This window comes from Rhopalosiphum padi, chromosome 3, assembly GCF_020882245.1.
Source record: "Rhopalosiphum padi isolate XX-2018 chromosome 3, ASM2088224v1, whole genome shotgun sequence".
Lineage (NCBI taxonomy): Eukaryota > Metazoa > Arthropoda > Insecta > Hemiptera > Aphididae > Rhopalosiphum > Rhopalosiphum padi.
Window position 1 is genome coordinate 1,437,911 of NC_083599.1, and position 21,509 is coordinate 1,459,419.

The 21,509-nt window shown below is 23.5% G+C and overlaps 1 protein-coding gene and 1 pseudogene across 1 annotated transcript; one reads left to right on the plus strand and one right to left on the minus strand.

Moving 5' to 3' along the window:
• Positions 1-345: 345 nt before the first annotated feature.
• On the minus strand, positions 346-9,258 carry LOC132927641 (histone deacetylase HDAC1-like). Its single transcript, XM_060992221.1, has 9 exons — positions 8,337-9,258; positions 3,188-3,300; positions 2,997-3,114; positions 2,566-2,924; positions 1,991-2,192; positions 1,614-1,922; positions 1,339-1,513; positions 1,166-1,257; positions 346-485 (listed from the first exon to the last, which is right to left on the minus strand). Exons 1-9 carry the CDS (start codon positions 8,380-8,382, stop codon positions 421-423), a joined length of 1,479 nt encoding a protein of 492 aa, XP_060848204.1. The 5' UTR covers positions 8,383-9,258; the 3' UTR covers positions 346-420.
• Positions 3,844-5,660, plus strand: LOC132923793 (uncharacterized; annotated as a pseudogene).
• Positions 9,259-21,509: the final 12,251 nt, after the last annotated feature.

Genomic DNA, 21,509 nt, shown 5'->3' on the forward strand with positions numbered 1-21,509 from the left:
GTTACTAAATATTGTAATCATGAAAATAGTTTGAAAATGAAAAAAAAAATAATAATTGTTAACTTTAATAACCACAAATCAAAAAAATGTTTCAGCTGCTGAATAAACTAATATAATTACAAAAATTAAAACAAATCGATATACCCAAATATAAAAAAGTAGAAACAATTATTGTGAAAAAATATCTTTTAATGTATACTCAGCTTACTTCATTTTTTTAAAACTTACTAAGGGCGTTATTATTAGAGTTAACAATCATAAACCATAAATTAGTAACTATAAATAAGATAATTTACTAAATTAAATTATACCGCCCTAATAAATAAAGGAGTTTGTGTACACAAATGAATGACAGTAAATCATTGTTTTACTTTTTTCTTTTAATTATTTACAATTGTATTATATATTTTAGTCATAAATTCAAGACTTGACAGCATTCTTTTTATTAGAATCATCAGAACTAACAGATTTATCTTCTTTATCATCTAAAAAAAAAAATTAAAACATTTATTAAGACAATATTTAAGCATTAAGTGATATTAAAAACTTAAAATACAATTGTATCGTTAATTTTATGAATAAAATATATGATCTTTGGAAAATTTGTCTTAAATATGAATACAACACTGTCTATACATCATGTTATATCTTTAAGAGACTTTAAGAGAACATAACTTTATTAGAAACTCACAGAATCTACTTAAGATATATATAAAAAAAAAAAGAATTAGAAAAATATAATTTGTCATACCGCTGTAAGTGACATTATACTATTAATTAATCATTATCTGCATGAATAATAAAATAAGATGTCAATACATTGGTAATATAAAAAACATTTTGTAAATTCAATACATCATGTATATTATACTGAACTGTAAATAATTAATTTACATATTATATAAAATCATTATTTAAAGGAAAAAATGTAGCAATCGCTTATGAAGTGCCTACACTTTCAACCTCCAAACAAGATTTTGAATTGAAACGCCAGATAGTAAATAACACTTTTGAAAATGTATTTTTGGCTAAAAACTAGAGTATGAATTTTTTTAGTTGACAAAAACTGATGTATACAATGAGAATTTAAAAATTGGCAATTAGCCACTGCAGTATGATAGCACATTTATGTTTATGTAGAGAGATTCATATTAAAAATAATTACCTTTTAGAATATTAAATTCTGGTACATTGACTTCCATCCTATTTGAGTCCAAACATGATCGTTTTCTAGCATATTTGACATTTTTATAAGATCTAAAACAAAAGTAATAATATTATATATATATTAAATATTATATTATTTATATTATATATTATATAAACCAGTTGCAATACCTATTATCTTTTCGGCCACCACCCCCTACACCAGGAGCCATTCCTTCATCTTCACTATCACTAAATTCATTATCAGGTGAAATTTTTTTATCTGTAATAGATTGAGGATTCCTTTCATCTGGGTTAACATTATCTTCATCTTCTGACTCGTTGCGTACTCCGTCTTCTGGTATAGCTAATAACAAAAATAAATATAAAATAGTAAGTAGTTCATTTAAAAGTTTATATCAAAAAATTAACAATATAATTACAATTATAAGTATAATAAAATTTACCTTGGACTTGAACTCCTGGGGCGTGAGGTAGCATTCTTAAGTTTTCAAAGAGATGGTTTTTAATCTTTTCTAAAGACTTTGTAGTATTTCTATTTTTCATTTTCGAAGGGCTGATATGAAGTTTAAAATCGGGGCCAAAATATTTGTAATAGTCATTATTTGGCAATTCATTAGCAATTTCAGCTCCTAAGGCCACAGCTGTTTCAAATGTCCAACATCGAGATACATTTCGAATAGTATAACCACCTCCGCCAACCATAAGAAGGGGTAAGCCATAACGTTTTACAAATTCAACACATTTGCCATGACCTAAAAATGTTCGTTTACAGTTTTTAAGTTTGAAGTTTATAAATTAATAATGTACAAAATTGTCATACCTTTAATAGTTAGATTAAAGCATCCAAGCTTGTCTCCTGTAAGTGAATCCGCTCCACATTGTAATACAACTGCACTAGGTTGGAACATCTCCATTACTTTAGTAATTATTGGTACGAATATTGATTCATAACTATCATCATCCATTCCATCTCTTAAGGGAATGTTAACTGCATAGTGCTTTCCTTCTCCATTACCAATACTCTAAAATAATAATACATTTTAATATTGTTATTAAACAATTTATTTAGCAGACAATATAAGAAAATTTAAAATCAAGTATATTATACTCTGTAATGTAATAAGTGATAACTGTTAAGAGACTTTAAAAGAAAAATAAACTTAACATTTTAAAATGCATGATAGAAAAAAAAATTAATCAATATATTAGTTTGATACATGATCTATAAAATTATAAAACTATATGCATAAATTTATAAAACTATGATAATTACCATTAGAAAAGTATTTATGGGACCTTATAAAAACAAATTTATTTGAATGCTAATATTGCAACCATTAACAGATTAAACAAATTAAGATATTAAAAATTAAATTTCACTATTCATTGACTTACTTTGAGATCTCCAGAACCAGGAAAATATTTGCCACCATATTTGTGGAATGAAACAGTCATAACTCTATCAGTTGTATAAAATGCTTCTTCAACACCATCACCGTGATGGACATCAATATCAATGTACAACACTCGTTGATGGTATTTAAGCAATTCTAATATACCAAGTACGATATCATTAACATAACAAAAGCCACTGGCTTTAGATTTTTTTGCGTGATGTAAACCACCTCCCCAATTGATACAAATATCTGCAGATTGTTTATTTAATTTTACAGCTGCTCCTACTGATCCGCCCACAGATAGCTGACAAAATTTGTATAAACCATCAAAAACTGGAGAAGCTTTACCAACATTGACTGTGAAAAAATAATAATAATAACCATTTTAACAATTACATTTGATTTTAGTAAAAGTGACAATATACTTACATCTTTGCATTTGTATTTTATAATTGTTCATATTATCAGGACAAATACTTTTTAAAAACTGTATGTACTCATCACTATGAAATTTGGTCATGTCTTTTGCAGTAACTTCATAAGGTCTCTAAATCATTATAAACATTGATTTTATAAGTAATTGAAAAATATCATCAAGACTAAATATTATTTTGACTTACAGCTATATCCATTTTTTGGTATAAACCATAATTTAAAAGCAAATTATGAGTCATTGAAATCCTATGTGGTTTCATAGGATGACCTTGTCCATAATAATAGTTTCCTATGTTACCTGTAAAAAATATACAATGGTAAATTAATTACATTAAATAGCTGTTTGAAATTATAGAAAAAGTTTTCTATCTATTAAAAGACAACACATAAACTTCTATAATAATTTAATTACTCAACTACCTTTAAACAGTAAGTAATTAAAAATGTGATATTTAGGGGAGATACACATTCATCCCAGACAGCAATAATATTATAACATCAATATTATTATAACTTTTAAAGTGAATTGCATTTTTAATATTATACTTATAATGTTAATTAAACATTTTACGAAGTTTAAAAATTTAATATTACAATCAAAATATTTTATTAATGATAAAATTGTATTAGTTTTATAATATTTAAGTTCTAACTAAATTAAAATGTTATTATCATATTTAGGTTTTAATTTTAAATAACATTAGTCTAACCATATTATTATCTTATTTCATTTAATTTTAATTTATAATATTTTAATTTTAATTTCTTTAAAGTATTATAATAATTTAAAATAATTTTTTATGTTTATCTTAGAAGAATATTTAAATTTGATAAATTTATAATGTTTCAATTTAGAGTAAAAAGTCCTAAGAAAAAACAAAAAATGAATACCACACACTACCAGTTGCAGGCTGTTCAAAAAACAGTTCATTAATCACTAGTGATTTTCCTCTACGTTTTAATAGTACATTGACTAAAGGTAATATGACTACTATTAGTATTGATTTATTTATATTAGATACTTAGCTTTTCACTATATATAAGATCAATAATATTATTAATTATTACAATTAACAATGTAATTTAAAATGAGTACTAATGGTTACTAAAATGTACCTACATAATTAATATTTAGAAAATTGGAAAAAAAATTTAAAATAAATTGTATAAATAGGTTTATTTTAGGGTTTATTGTTGTTAGTATATTTTAGTCATATGTGCAAGTGAAAATAAAAGTTTATGGCTTAATTTTATAATGAAAAATGTTAAATTTATATACTTATATAGAACAGAGTATAGGACTTAAAAAAAACCTATTAGAAGAGAGGACTTGTATAAAGGTTTACAGTTGCTTATAAAATATGTTTTGAATTTGGTGGAGAATTTGAAATTAATGCTGTTTTATTTGCTGACTAAATAGTAATTTGAATTAATCTATTAATATTAAGCTACCAATAAAATTTTTTCAGAATCATTTACTTTATAAATGCAGTTATATTCTGCCAACTTTATATATAATTCTTAAATAATTGGTGTTGTTTGCGATAATTTTTTTTTTTTAAGAAATCATAAATTAAATCAGCACAATTCATTAATATATATGAAAAAAATAATATAACATTTTCAAAATTTAACTCAGACTCTGGTGATTCTGAAAATGATGCTGTATGGATCATTGAAGATTGCTCAAACCAGAAAAAAAGTAATAAAATAAATTATTATTTATAGCTTAAGTAACAATTGGATTACCCACATATTATAATATAATAACATAATAATAATTTGTTTTATAGTCATCTAAAATGAAGAAAAACCATTGAATGATGTTATTATTATGAGCCCAAATTTTAATTGGTCATTCGAAGAAAATAATATGGTATTTGAAAAAGAAATTAACTTTTCTGGTAGTAAATGGTCTGTAGAAAAACAAAATGATGTTTTACCTATAATATCTAGTGCAGTACACAATGATAAATGCAACGAGGATCTATCACAATCACACATAAAAACATTGGATTTTAATGATAAAAATACCGAAGACAATGAAACTTTAATTTAAAAAAATATACAAGGTATTTATTAAGTATATACAACATATTTATCCTATATATTTTAATTTTAATAATAATCAAATTCTTATTCTTTATTCTTATGTTTATGTACAATGTACATAATATTATTTTGGAACTAATATTATATTCTTCCATTTGAAATAGTTCATAAATACTTTTTTGGAAGTTTTAAAGGTTTAAATCTATTATTTTAAAACATGGACCATTTAGTATTTTTATTTATTTCAATGAATTATAACAAAATTAATTTTAATGCAAGTTCAATTTGTTTGTATACTTTTTAATTTAAATTTTATTTTATTGAGTGTCTAATACTTAATATAATATATTATTTCAAATAATTAAATCTCTCTAATTAAAAATCAATGTCCACTATTTTTATTTTTGTAGAACTAAAAAGTTATGTAGTTAAAACATTAACAAGTTTGAAGTATAGAATCGATGGTTTGGAAACATTAACCCAAACAATTCATTTAAATGTCGAGAAGATTATTGATAATTATATGTCTGTACCTGAACATTGCTCAACTGTATCTTATGAAGATAATATGTCACTAATAGATATTGATTCTTATTTTCCTATTAAATATTACGAAGAGCTAAGAAACTTTGAAACAATTATTTCTAATTTAGATATTCGTCGTGTTTTGGTAATTATGTGTAATATATTGTATATTCAATTTTTAAATCTCACTACAATATTAGAAAATATAGCATATGAGTATATCCCATTTAAGGGCAATCTCAGGCGGCAACTAATTTTTGTTAGGTGTTAGTCTGGTAATACCAAGTCAATCATCTGCTACAGTGTTTTAAAGCCTTATCCGTGTGCAAAAGCCTATCTGTCTGAGTTTTCTCTTAAATGAAATAATAATACAGACAATAGTACAGACATCAATAAAAAATGCTGAATGGAACACAATACATTTGTTGTGCCAACTTATATTTCTAATATTTTTTTTAAATTATCTAAGTTCATCATCTTATTATATGTAAAGGTGTGGGAATTTGGCCTATAAAACGCTAGACGAGACGCTAGATGTATATGTGTGGTGTGTGACTTATGTGTGCTTGGGTATAGATAACTAATGTAAGTCAGATAAAAAAGTGTCGCTAGAAAGAACTCTAGTTTTAAGTTTGTAAATCATAATAATTGTTATTCTGTGTTTTATACATAGTGCAATAAAGTAAAGTAAAATTACAATTTTCAGTAAAAATTATCTACTATATATCACTCCTAAATCCCAGATATTTACATATAATGATTTGATTTGATTCTCAATTGTAATTGCTATTTAATTCTGATCAAAATGAAATATTACAAAATAATTTCAGGTATCTAAATTGTCTTTGTCGATAAGTGGATCACTACGAAACAGCATAAGACAAATTTTAGAAGAATGTTTAAAGATGATTTATTACAAACATATTCTTTACAGGGATTTAAAAAAAAAGAATCTTTTTCAGAACTAAATTGCTATCGTTTGATATTTGGTAATAATTAATTATATAATATATACTAAAATATCAATTAAACATTTACAATGAATGATTATGGAAAATATTGTTTAACATTTCAGATATTATAAGAAGCAATGCTAAGTTCAAACAAACACCTGAAAAAGAAGTAGACAAATGCATCGCTACTTGGTTATCACATGCCAAATTCAGACTGCTCAAAAAATCAAAAAAAGTATCACTTGAAGATGCAGCTCTTGAATAATTGATAATTTTACATTTTTTTTTTAATATTATTTAAATAACTATTCTTATTCATATTATTATATTATTATTAGGTATTATATAGTATACTATAATACAATAAAATTGATTTTGTTATAAAATAATTATTTTATTTTTCTTGTTTTAACTATTTTGTTTTATTTTAATGTAAAAAAGTATAGTAATTAAATTCAAATTTATACAAAATAATATCATATTAAAAAGTGTATTTTTTTTATTGTCCTTGATTATAATTGACCTAATTTTATAATTTGCTTAAATATTTGTATTCATAACAATACAGGTGATTTGTTATATTCATAGAAAATAACTTTTTTTTCTTTTTTAAATATTTACTGTAATTTGTAATTCGTTATAAATTATAATTAAATAATATTATTATAATTATAAATTATAAACATTTATACAAAATACAATAATAATGTATGAATGTTTATAGGTACCTATTATAATAATACAATAACTTGATAATGATGTTTTAATATCATTAATATAATTTTAATTTAACGTTATGGGAACATTAATTAGTTGTTGTAAAACATAAATTTAACGTTGTTATAACATCTATAAAATATTAAGGAATAATAATTTAGTAACACAAATATTGTGGCCAAAAAAATTGTCCATAATATTAAAAAAGATTTATGAAACCAAAAATTAACTTTAACAACTCATAGTAAAAATTCACATATTTTTTTTAAATTGAAAATATAGGTACATTTATAAAAAAAAATTATATCTTTTATCGAACATGGTACCTCATAGAGGTGTATTGTGTATTATATTTAAGCATCAAGTTAATAAAGTTATATGAGAAATAAATTACACAATTATGTACCTAATTTATAATACTACAATGATCGTTATATTTTAATTCTGCATATTATGAATCAAAACTGTTGACAATATTGTATTGTTTGTAATCACTTATTGTACTTCTATCAAAATTACCTATACAAAATATTGACACCATTTTTTAATTGTATTAAAACACTTTATATGATTCAGTAGTATAAATTAACTTTTCTAGAATTTAGTCTGTGTTCAATAAATGTCTCAACCTCTTGGATAAATATGTAATTATTGGAATTCACAGATGTAATGATCAAGGTTAACACATCAAAAACAGGAGATAATTAAAATTTGTTTAGTGACAACTGATATCAATAACTATATGTCTGACATAATATGAAACCACCAAATTTCTAAGAATATACTTTATGTAATTAATAATATTATTATTGAATTTAATTTTGTCTAAACTATCTAGAAGTACAGACAGTACAAGGGCGAATAGAAAAAAATAAAAACCCAAACAGACTGCAGGCATATCTAAGTTTTTTTTTCGTTATATACCATTTGTGAGGGATAATAGACAAACATAGATTATATTTAACTATAGCTGACCTTTCATCAAAACAAGAGTTGCCATACCCACAGCTGAAATGTCGAAAGCATTGAACAATGACAATCAGAGCACACACACAACACATTTAACATCTATAAAAACGATACACACCGTCGTAATAGTAACAGACGCGTTTCTTGAATGATGTGATAGACATTGCGGCGTCCTAAGTCTGACTGGTACTTCTTAGAGTAATCGGTATGTGTGCTTGTGTCGTACGACTAGCTAGGCCTCTCAAAAAAGCGCGGGCCGACAAAATTGTGTTGAGATAACGGCGACGTTTTCTTCGTTAACAACCACCAACGGAGAACTGGTATCGACGGTGTTACTACCTGCGGCGACTAACCGTTGAAGAAAATACAGTGGGAAACGAACGAAAATAAAAACCACAGTATAAAAAATAAAAAAAACCAAAAACGTCAGCGCCGTTGACGATAAACGAGTAAGAACTGCAGACCAGTGAATAGAGAAATATTATTTACTATTTACTATTTAGAGCATCACCGTATACGCGAGTCGGAAACGTAAAAACGCACCGTACATTTTGGGCTAACCTAACATAGGCATGTCAGCAATATTCCGGTTTTTGAAGCGAATCGCGCATCCACCCTCCGCCCATCTACGTACTGTGACGTGGCATTTCTCCGTTTCTCATTGGTCCACCGCCCCCGCCACCGCCGCACCAACAATGAATCCACCACCACACCGCCGCTAATCTAGTCGGAGAGGTGCTAACGTCACAGACCTGCGTATCATGAGTTGCTGACATGCCTATGTATTTTGACATAAAATATTGTCATGTGCAGCACAAGACACAAGCAGTGCAGACATGCACCATAGACCTTATACTAATAGACTGTATCTGGGGTGGATGCGGGATTCATGAAACGAACTTGAAAATTGAGAGTTTTATACGTAATTAAAAAAATAAATTTTAAATATGAGTTAAAATTAACTTATGAATGTATGTTTTATTGTGTTTATGAAGGATGAGCTTAAATAAATTTTATGGACGTTAGTTATGGTAATTAAAAATCAGTAACTTAATCTAATTGTAAGGGTTTCATGACACTTACTTAAAAATTGAGTGTTTTATAAGTCGTTAAAAATATCAATTTTTAATAATAGTTAAAATTAACATATGAAAGCATGTTCAATAGAGTTTATGAAGTGTGAGCTTAAATGAATTATAAGGAAGCTAATTATGAAATTTTTTAATAGCTGGAGAATATCTTATGAATACAGTGTTTTATAAGCGGTTAAAAGTATGAATTTTTTAATATTCGTCAATATTAACATATGAAAGCATGTATTAAAGTGTTTATGAAGTTTGAGCTTAAATGAATTATATGGCAGTTAATTGTGGTAAATAAAATCTATTTCATTAATCTATTGTTCTGGGTTTCATGATTCTAACTTTAGAATTGAGTATTTTATAAATTGTTAGAAATTTGAACTTTTAATATGAGCTAAAATTAACATATGAAAAAATATTTTAAAATATTTAAGAAGTATGAACTTAAATTAATTATAGTGAAGTTAATTATGAAATATATAATGGTTGGAGAATAACTTAAGAATACAGTGTTTAATAAGCAGTAAAAAATTTGAACTTTTAATATGACCTAAAATTAACATATGAAAGTAGGTTTTTTAAAATATTTAAGAAGTATGAGCTAAAATGAATTATATGGAAGTTAATTATGAGATATATAATGGCTGTAGAGTAATTGATGAATACAGTGTTTTATAAGCGGTTAAAAGTATGAATTTTTTAATATTCATCAATATAAACATATGAAAGCATGTAATATAGTGTTTATGAAGTTTGAGCTTAAATGAATTTTATGGCAGTTAATTTTGGTAAATAAGATATATTTATTTATTTTATTGTTCTGGGTTTCATGACACTAACTTAAGAATTGAGTGTTTTATAAAATGTTAGAAATTGGATTTTTTAATTTGAGCTAAAATTAACATATGAAAGCATGTTTTATATTGTTTATGAAGTATGAATTTAAATTAATTTTAAGGACGTTAGTTATGGTAATTAAAATAATTTTCTTAATCTAATTGTAAGGGTTTCATGACACTAACTTTTTGTTACTCTACTATTAATTCACTATTAATTATATTCAATAACTATTCTATGTACATTGCATAAAACCATGAATATTATCGTTATATTCGCATCCATTATAACCATAGGCAGTTAAACTTTCACATGTGGTAGAAAAGTGAATTCATGTCTCAGCATTCCTTGAATGAACTGCTCTACTGAATCTAAAAAAATGTAGTCGGTTAAATATGTATAATAGTTGGAGAATAACATAAAGAAACAGGGTTTTATAAGCGGTTAGAAATTTGAACTTAAAATTTGAGTTAAAATTTAAATATGAGAGCATGTTTTATATTGTTTATAAAGTATGAGCTTAAATTAATGATGGAAGTTAACTATGAAAAATATAATGGTTGGAGAATAACTTAAGAATACAGTGTTTTATAAGCAGTAAAATATATGAATTTTTAATATTAGTTAAAATTAAAATAGGAATTCATGTTTTTTAGAGTTTATGAAGTATAAACTTAAATGAATTATATGAAAATTAATTTTCTTAAATAAGATCTATTTATTTAATCTATTGTTCAGGTAATCATGACACTAACTAAAGAATTGAGTGTTTTATAAAATGTTAGAAATTGGAACTTTTAATTTGAGCTAAAATTAACATATGAAAGCATGTTTTATAGAGTTTATAAAGTATGAATTTTAATTAATTTTAAGGACGTTAGTTATGGTAATTAAAATAATTTTCTTAATCTAATTGTAAGGGTTTCATGATTCTAACTTTAGAATTGAGTATTTTATAAATTGTTAGAAATTTGAACTTTTAATATGAGCTAAAATTAACATATGAAAAAATGTTTTAAAATATTTAAGAAGTATGAACTTAAATTAATTATAGTGAAGTTAATTATGAAATATATAATGGTTGGAGAATAACTTAAGAATACAGTGTTTAATAAGCAGTAAAAAATTTGAACTTTTAATATGACCTAAAATTAACATATGAAAGTAGGTTTTTTAAAATATTTAAGAAGTATGAGCTAAAATGAATTATATGGAAGTTAATTATGAGATATATAATGGCTGTAGAGTAATTGATGAATACAGTGTTTTATAAGCGGTTAAAAGTATGAATTTTTTAATATTCATCAATATAAACATATGAAAGCATGTAATATAGTGTTTATGAAGTTTGAGCTTAAATGAATTTTATGGCAGTTAATTTTGGTAAATAAGATATATTTATTTATTTTATTGTTCTGGGTTTCATGACACTAACTTAAGAATTGAGTGTTTTATAAAATGTTAGAAATTGGATTTTTTAATTTGAGCTAAAATTAACATATGAAAGCATGTTTTATATTGTTTATGAAGTATGAATTTAAATTAATTTTAAGGACGTTAGTTATGGTAATTAAAATAATTTTCTTAATCTAATTGTAAGGGTTTCATGACACTAACTTTTTGTTACTCTACTATTAATTCACTATTAATTATATTCAATAACTATTCTATGTACATTGCATAAAACCATGAATATTATCGTTATATTCGCATCCATTATAACCATAGGCAGTTAAACTTTCACATGTGGTAGAAAAGTGAATTCATGTCTCAGCATTCCTTGAATGAACTGCTCTACTGAATCTAAAAAAATGTAGTCGGTTAAATATGTATAATAGTTGGAGAATAACATAAAGAAACAGGGTTTTATAAGCGGTTAGAAATTTGAACTTAAAATTTGAGTTAAAATTTAAATATGAGAGCATGTTTTATATTGTTTATAAAGTATGAGCTTAAATTAATGATGGAAGTTAACTATGAAAAATATAATGGTTGGAGAATAACTTAAGAATACAGTGTTTTATAAGCAGTAAAATATATGAATTTTTAATATTAGTTAAAATTAAAATAGGAATTCATGTTTTTTAGAGTTTATGAAGTATAAACTTAAATGAATTATATGAAAATTAATTTTCTTAAATAAGATCTATTTATTTAATCTATTGTTCAGGTAATCATGACACTAACTAAAGAATTGAGTGTTTTATAAAATGTTAGAAATTGGAACTTTTAATTTGAGCTAAAATTAACATATGAAAGCATGTTTTATAGAGTTTATAAAGTATGAATTTTAATTAATTTTAAGGACGTTAGTTATGGTAATTAAAATAATTTTCTTAATCTAATTGTAAGGGTTTCATGATTCTAACTTTAGAATTGAGTATTTTATAAATTGTTAGAAATTTGAACTTTTAATATGAGCTAAAATTAACATATGAAAAAATGTTTTAAAATATTTAAGAAGTATGAACTTAAATTAATTATAGTGAAGTTAATTATGAAATATATAATGGTTGGAGAATAACTTAAGAATACAGTGTTTAATAAGCAGTAAAAAATTTGAACTTTTAATATGACCTAAAATTAACATATGAAAGTAGGTTTTTTAAAATATTTAAGAAGTATGAGCTAAAATGAATTATATGGAAGTTAATTATGAGATATATAATGGCTGTAGAGTAATTGATGAATACAGTGTTTTATAAGCGGTTAAAAGTATGAATTTTTTAATATTCATCAATATAAACATATGAAAGCATGTAATATAGTGTTTATGAAGTTTGAGCTTAAATGAATTTTATGGCAGTTAATTTTGGTAAATAAGATATATTTATTTATTTTATTGTTCTGGGTTTCATGACACTAACTTAAGAATTGAGTGTTTTATAAAATGTTAGAAATTGGATTTTTTAATTTGAGCTAAAATTAACATATGAAAGCATGTTTTATATTGTTTATGAAGTATGAATTTAAATTAATTTTAAGGACGTTAGTTATGGTAATTAAAATAATTTTCTTAATCTAATTGTAAGGGTTTCATGACACTAACTTTTTGTTACTCTACTATTAATTCACTATTAATTATATTCAATAACTATTCTATGTACATTGCATAAAACCATGAATATTATCGTTATATTCGCATCCATTATAACCATAGGCAGTTAAACTTTCACATGTGGTAGAAAAGTGAATTCATGTCTCAGCATTCCTTGAATGAACTGCTCTACTGAATCTAAAAAAATGTAGTCGGTTAAATATGTATAATAGTTGGAGAATAACATAAAGAAACAGGGTTTTATAAGCGGTTAGAAATTTGAACTTAAAATTTGAGTTAAAATTTAAATATGAGAGCATGTTTTATATTGTTTATAAAGTATGAGCTTAAATTAATGATGGAAGTTAACTATGAAAAATATAATGGTTGGAGAATAACTTAAGAATACAGTGTTTTATAAGCAGTAAAATATATGAATTTTTAATATTAGTTAAAATTAAAATAGGAATTCATGTTTTTTAGAGTTTATGAAGTATAAACTTAAATGAATTATATGAAAATTAATTTTCTTAAATGAGATCTATTTATTTAATCTATTGTTCAGGTAATCATGACACTAACTAAAGAATTGAGTGTTTTATAAAATGTTAGAAATTGGAACTTTTAATTTGAGCTAAAATTAACTTATGAAAGCATGTTTTATAGAGTTTATAAAGTATGAATTTAAATTAATTTTAAGGACGTTAGTTATGGTAATTAAAATAATTTTCTTAATCTAATTGTAAGGGTTTCATGATTCTAACTTTAGAATTGAGTATTTTATAAATTGTTAGAAATTTGAACTTTTAATATGAGCTAAAATTAACATATGAAAAAATGTTTTAAAATATTTAAGAAGTATGAACTAAAATTAATTATAGTGAAGTTAATTATGAAATATATAATGGTTGGAGAATAACTTAAGAATACAGTGTTTAATAAGCAGTAAAAAATTTGAACTTTTAATATGACCTAAAATTAACATATGAAAGTAGGTTTTTTAAAATATTTAAGAAGTATGAGCTAAAATGAATTATATGGAAGTTAATTATGAGATATATAATGGCTGTAGAGTAATTGATGAATACAGTGTTTTATAAGCGGTTAAAAGTATGAATTTTTTAATATTCATCAATATAAACATATGAAAGCATGTAATATAGTGTTTATGAAGTTTGAGCTTAAATGAATTTTATGGCAGTTAATTTTGGTAAATAAGATATATTTATTTATTTTATTGTTCTGGGTTTCATGACACTAACTTAAGAATTGAGTGTTTTATAAAATGTTAGAAATTGGATTTTTTAATTTGAGCTAAAATTAACATATGAAAGCATGTTTTATATTGTTTATGAAGTATGAATTTAAATTAATTTTAAGGACGTTAGTTATGGTAATTAAAATAATTTTCTTAATCTAATTGTAAGGGTTTCATGACACTAACTTTTTGTTACTCTACTATTAATTCACTATTAATTATATTCAATAACTATTCTATGTACATTGCATAAAACCATGAATATTATCGTTATATTCGCATCCATTATAACCATAGGCAGTTAAACTTTCACATGTGGTAGAAAAGTGAATTCATGTCTCAGCATTCCTTGAATGAACTGCTCTACTGAATCTAAAAAAATGTAGTCGGTTAAATATGTATAATAGTTGGAGAATAACATAAAGAAACAGGGTTTTATAAGCGGTTAGAAATTTGAACTTAAAATTTGAGTTAAAATTTAAATATGAGAGCATGTTTTATATTGTTTATAAAGTATGAGCTTAAATTAATGATGGAAGTTAACTATGAAAAATATAATGGTTGGAGAATAACTTAAGAATACAGTGTTTTATAAGCAGTAAAATATATGAATTTTTAATATTAGTTAAAATTAAAATAGGAATTCATGTTTATTAGAGTTTATGAAGTATAAACTTAAATGAATTATATGAAAATTAATTTTCTTAAATGAGATTTATTTATCTAATCTATTGTTCAGGTAATCATGACACTAACTAAAGAATTGAGTGTTTTATAAAATGTTAGAAATTGGAACTTTTAATTTGAGCTAAAATTAACTTATGAAAGCATGTTTTATAGAGTTTATAAAGTATGAATTTAAATTAATTTTAAGGACGTTAGTTATGGTAATTAAAATAATTTTCTTAATCTAATTGTAAGGGTTTCATGATTCTAACTTTAGAATTGAGTATTTTATAAATTGTTAGAAATTTGAACTTTTAATATGAGCTAAAATTAACATATGAAAAAATGTTTTAAAATATTTAAGAAGTATGAACTAAAATTAATTATAGTGAAGTTAATTATGAAATATATAATGGTTGGAGAATAACTTAAGAATACAGTGTTTAATAAGCAGTAAAAAATTTGAACTTTTAATATGACCTAAAATTAACATATGAAAGTAGGTTTTTTAAAATATTTAAGAAGTATGAGCTAAAATGAATTATATGGAAGTTAATTATGAGATATATAATGGCTGTAGAGTAATTGATGAATACAGTGTTTTATAAGCGGTTAAAAGTATGAATTTTTTAATATTCATCAATATAAACATATGAAAGCATGTAATATAGTGTTTATGAAGTTTGAGCTTAAATGAATTTTATGGCAGTTAATTTTGGTAAATAAGATATATTTATTTATTTTATTGTTCTGGGTTTCATGACACTAACTTAAGAATTGAGTGTTTTATAAAATGTTAGAAATTGGATTTTTTAATTTGAGCTAAAATTAACATATGAAAGCATGTTTTATATTGTTTATGAAGTATGAATTTAAATTAATTTTAAGGACGTTAGTTATGGTAATTAAAATAATTTTCTTAATCTAATTGTAAGGGTTTCATGACACTAACTTTTTGTTACTCTACTATTAATTCACTAGGTATTAATTATATTCAATAACTATTCTATGTACATTGCATAAAACCATGAATATTATCGTTATATTCGCATCCATTATAACCATAGGCAGTTAAACTTTCACATGTGGTAGAAAAGTGAATTCATGTCTCAGCATTCCTTGAATGAACTGCTCTACTGAATCTAAAAAAATGTAGTCGGTTAAATATGTATAATAGTTGGAGAATAACATAAAGAAACAGGGTTTTATAAGCGGTTAGAAATTTGAACTTAAAATTTGAGTTAAAATTTAAATATGAGAGCATGTTTTATATTGTTTATAAAGTATGAGCTTAAATTAATGATGGAAGTTAACTATGAAAAATATAATGGTTGGAGAATAACTTAAGAATACAGTGTTTTATAAGCAGTAAAATATATGAATTTTTAATATTAGTTAAAATTAAAATAGGAATTCATGTTTTTTAGAGTTTATGAAGTATAAACTTAAATGAATTATATGAAAATTAATTTTCTTAAATGAGATCTATTTATTTAATCTATTGTTCAGGTAATCATGACACTAACTAAAGAATTGAGTGTTTTATAAAATGTTAGAAATTGGAACTTTTAATTTGAGCTAAAATTAACATATGAAAGCATGTTTTTTAGAGTTTATGAAGTATGAGCTTAAATGAATTATATGGCAGTTAATTGTGGTAAATAAAATCTATTTCATTAATCTATTGTTCTGGGTTTCATGATTCTAACTTTAGAATTGAGTATTTTATAAATTGTTAGAAATTTGAACTTTTAATATGAGCTAAAATTAACATATGAAAAAATGTTTTAAAATATTTAAGAAGTATGAACTTAAATTAATTATAGTGAAGTTAATTATGAAATATATAATGGTTGGAGAATAACTTAAGAATACAGTGTTTAATAAGCAGTAAAAAATTTGAACTTTTAATATGACCTAAAATTAACATATGAAAGTAGGTTTTTTAAAATATTTAAGAAGTATGAGCTAAAATGAATTATATGGAAGTTAATTATGAGATATATAATGGCTGTAGAGTAATTGATGAATACAGTGTTTTATAAGCGGTTAAAAGTATGAATTTTTTAATATTCGTCAATATTAACATATGAAAGCATGTTTTTTAGAGTTTATGAAGTATGAGCTTAAATGAATTATATGGCAGTTAATTGTGGTAAATAAAATCTATTTCATTAATCTATTGTTCTGGGTTTCATGATTCTAACTTTAGAATTGAGTATTTTATAAATTGTTAGAAATTTGAACTTTTAATATGAGCTAAAATTAACATATGAAAAAATGTTTTAAAATATTTAAGAAGTATGAACTTAAATTAATTATAGTGAAGTTAATTATGAAATATATAATGGTTGGAGAATAACTTAAGAATACAGTGTTTAATAAGCAGTAAAAAATTTGAACTTTTAATATGACCTAAAATTAACATATGAAAGTAGGTTTTTTAAAATATTTAAGAAGTATGAGCTAAAATGAATTATATGGAAGTTAATTATGAGATATATAATGGCTGTAGAGTAATTGATGAATACAGTGTTTTATAAGCGGTTAAAAGTATGAATTTTTTAATATTCATCAATATAAACATATGAAAGCATGTAATATAGTGTTTATGAAGTTTGAGCTTAAATGAATTTTATGGCAGTTAATTTTGGTAAATAAGATATATTTATTTATTTTATTGTTCTGGGTTTCATGACACTAACTTAAGAATTGAGTGTTTTATAAAATGTTAGAAATTGGATTTTTTAATTTGAGCTAAAATTAACATATGAAAGAATGTTTTATATTGTTTATGAAGTATGAATTTAAATTAATTTTAAGGACGTTAGTTATGGTAATTAAAATAATTTTCTTAATCTAATTGTAAGGGTTTCATGACACTAACTTTTTGTTACTCTACTATTAATTCACTATTAATTATATTCAATAACTATTCTATGTACATTGCATAAAACCATGAATATTATCGTTATATTCGCATCCATTATAACCATAGGCAGTTAAACTTTCACATGTGGTAGAAAAGTGAATTCATGTCTCAGCATTCCTTGAATGAACTGCTCTACTGAATCTAAAAAAATGTAGTCGGTTAAATATGTATAATAGTTGGAGAATAACATAAAGAAACAGGGTTTTATAAGCGGTTAGAAATTTGAACTTAAAATTTGAGTTAAAATTTAAATATGAGAGCATGTTTTATATTGTTTATAAAGTATGAGCTTAAATTAATGATGGAAGTTAACTATGAAAAATATAATGGTTGGAGAATAACTTAAGAATACAGTGTTTTATAAGCAGTAAAATATATGAATTTTTAATATTAGTTAAAATTAAAATAGGAATTCATGTTTTTTAGAGTTTATGAAGTATAAACTTAAATGAATTATATGAAAATTAATTTTCTTAAATGAGATCTATTTATTTAATCTATTGTTCAGGTAATCATGACACTAACTAAAGAATTGAGTGTTTTATAAAATGTTAGAAATTGGAACTTTTAATTTGAGCTAAAATTAACATATGAAAGCATGTTTTATAGAGTTTATAAAGTATGAATTTTAATTAATTTTAAGGACGTTAGTTATGGTAATTAAAATAATTTTCTTAATCTAATTGTAAGGGTTTCATGATTCTAACTTTAGAATTGAGTATTTTATAAATTGTTAGAAATTTGAACTTTTAATATGAGCTAAAATTAACATATGAAAAAATGTTTTAAAATATTTAAGAAGTATGAACTTAAATTAATTATAGTGAAGTTAATTATGAAATATATAATGGTTGGAGAATAACTTAAGAATACAGTGTTTAATAAGCAGTAAAAAATTTGAACTTTTAATATGACCTAAAATTAACATATGAAAGTAGGTTTTTTAAAATATTTAAGAAGTATGAGCTAAAATGAATTATATGGAAGTTAATTATGAGATATATAATGGCTGTAGAGTAATTGATGAATACAGTGTTTTATAAGCGGTTAAAAGTATGAATTTTTTAATATTCATCAATATAAACATATGAAAGCATGTAATATAGTGTTTATGAAGTTTGAGCTTAAATGAATTTTATGGCAGTTAATTTTGGTAAATAAGATATATTTATTTATTTTATTGTTCTGGGTTTCATGACACTAACTTAAGAATTGAGTGTTTTATAAAATGTTAGAAATTGGATTTTTTAATTTGAGCTAAAATTAACATATGAAAGCATGTTTTATATTGTTTATGAAGTATGAATTTAAATTAATTTTAAGGACGTTAGTTATGGTAATTAAAATAATTTTCTTAATCTAATTGTAAGGGTTTCATGACACTAACTTTTTGTTACTCTAATATTAATTCACTATTAATTATATTCAATAACTATTCTATGTACATTGCATAAAACCATGAATATTATCGTTATATTCGCATCCATTATAACCATAGGCAGTTAAACTTTCACATGTGGTAGAAAAGTGAATTCATGTCTCAGCATTCCTTGAATGAACTGCTCTACTGAATCTAAAAAAATGTAGTCGGTTAAATATGTATAATAGTTGGAGAATAACATAAAGAAACAGGGTTTTATAAGCGGTTAGAAATTTGAACTTAAAATTTGAGTTAAAATTTAAATATGAGAGCATGTTTTATATTGTTTATAAAGTATGAGCTTAAATTAATGATGGAAGTTAACTATGAAAAATATAATGGTTGGAGAATAACTTAAGAATACAGTGTTTTATAAGCAGTAAAATATATGAATTTTTAATATTAGTTAAAATTAAAATAGGAATTCATGTTTTTTAGAGTTTATGAAGTATAAACTTAAATGAATTATATGAAAATTAATTTTCTTAAATAAGATCTATTTATTTAATCTATTGTTCAGGTAATCATGACACTAACTAAAGAATTGAGTGTTTTATAAAATGTTAGAAATTGGAACTTTTAATTTGAGCTAAAATTAACATATGAAAGCATGTTTTATAGAGTTTATAAAGTATGAATTTTAATTAATTTTAAGGACGTTAGTTATGGTAATTAAAATAATTTTCTTAATCTAATTGTAAGGGTTTCATGATTCTAACTTTAGAATTGAGTATTTTATAAATTGTTAGAAATTTGAACTTTTAATATGAGCTAAAATTAACATATGAAAAAATGTTTTAAAATATTTAAGAAGTATGAACTTAAATTAATTATAGTGAAGTTAATTATGAAATATATAATGGTTGGAGAATAACTTAAGAATACAGTGTTTAATAAGCAGTAAAAAATTTGAACTTTTAATATGACCTAAAATTAACATATGAAAGTAGGTTTTTTAAAATATTTAAGAAGTATGAGCTAAAATGAATTATATGGAAGTTAATTATGAGATATATAATGGCTGTAGAGTAATTGATGAATACAGTGTTTTATAAGCGGTTAAAAGTATGAATTTTTTAATATTCATCAATATAAACATATGAAAGCATGTAATATAGTGTTTATGAAGTTTGAGCTTAAATGAATTTTATGGCAGTTAATTTTGGTAAATAAGATATATTTATTTATTTTATTGTTCTGGGTTTCATGACACTAACTTAAGAATTGAGTGTTTTATAAAATGTTAGAAATTGGATTTTTTAATTTGAGCTAAAATTAACATATGAAAGCATGTTTTATATTGTTTATGAAGTATGAATTTAAATTAATTTTAAGGACGTTAGTTATGGTAATTAAAATAATTTTCTTAATCTAATTGTAAGGGTTTCATGACACTAACTTTTTGTTACTCTACTATTAATTCACTATTAATTATATTCAATAACTATTCTATGTACATTGCATAAAACCATGAATATTATCGTTATATTCGCATCCATTATAACCATAGGCAGTTAAACTTTCACATGTGGTAGAAAAGTGAATTCATGTCTCAGCATTCCTTGAATGAACTGCTCTACTGAATCTAAAAAAATGTAGTCGGTTAAATATGTATAATAGTTGGAGAATAACATAAAGAAACAGGGTTTTATAAGCGGTTAGAAATTTGAACTTAAAATTTGAGTTAAAATTTAAATATGAGAGCATGTTTTATATTGTTTATAAAGTATGAGCTTAAATTAATGATGGAAGTTAACTATGAAAAATATAATGGTTGGAGAATAACTTAAGAATACAGTGTTTTATAAGCAGTAAAATATATGAATTTTTAATATTAGTTAAAATTAAAATAGGAATTCATGTTTTTTAGAGTTTATGAAGTATAAACTTAAATGAATTATATGAAAATTAATTTTCTTAAATGAGATCTATTTATTTAATCTATTGTTCAGGTAATCATGACACTAACTAAAGAATTGAGTGTTTTATAAAATGTTAGAAATTGGAACTTTTAATTTGAGCTAAAATTCACTTATGAAAGCATGTTTTATAGAGTTTA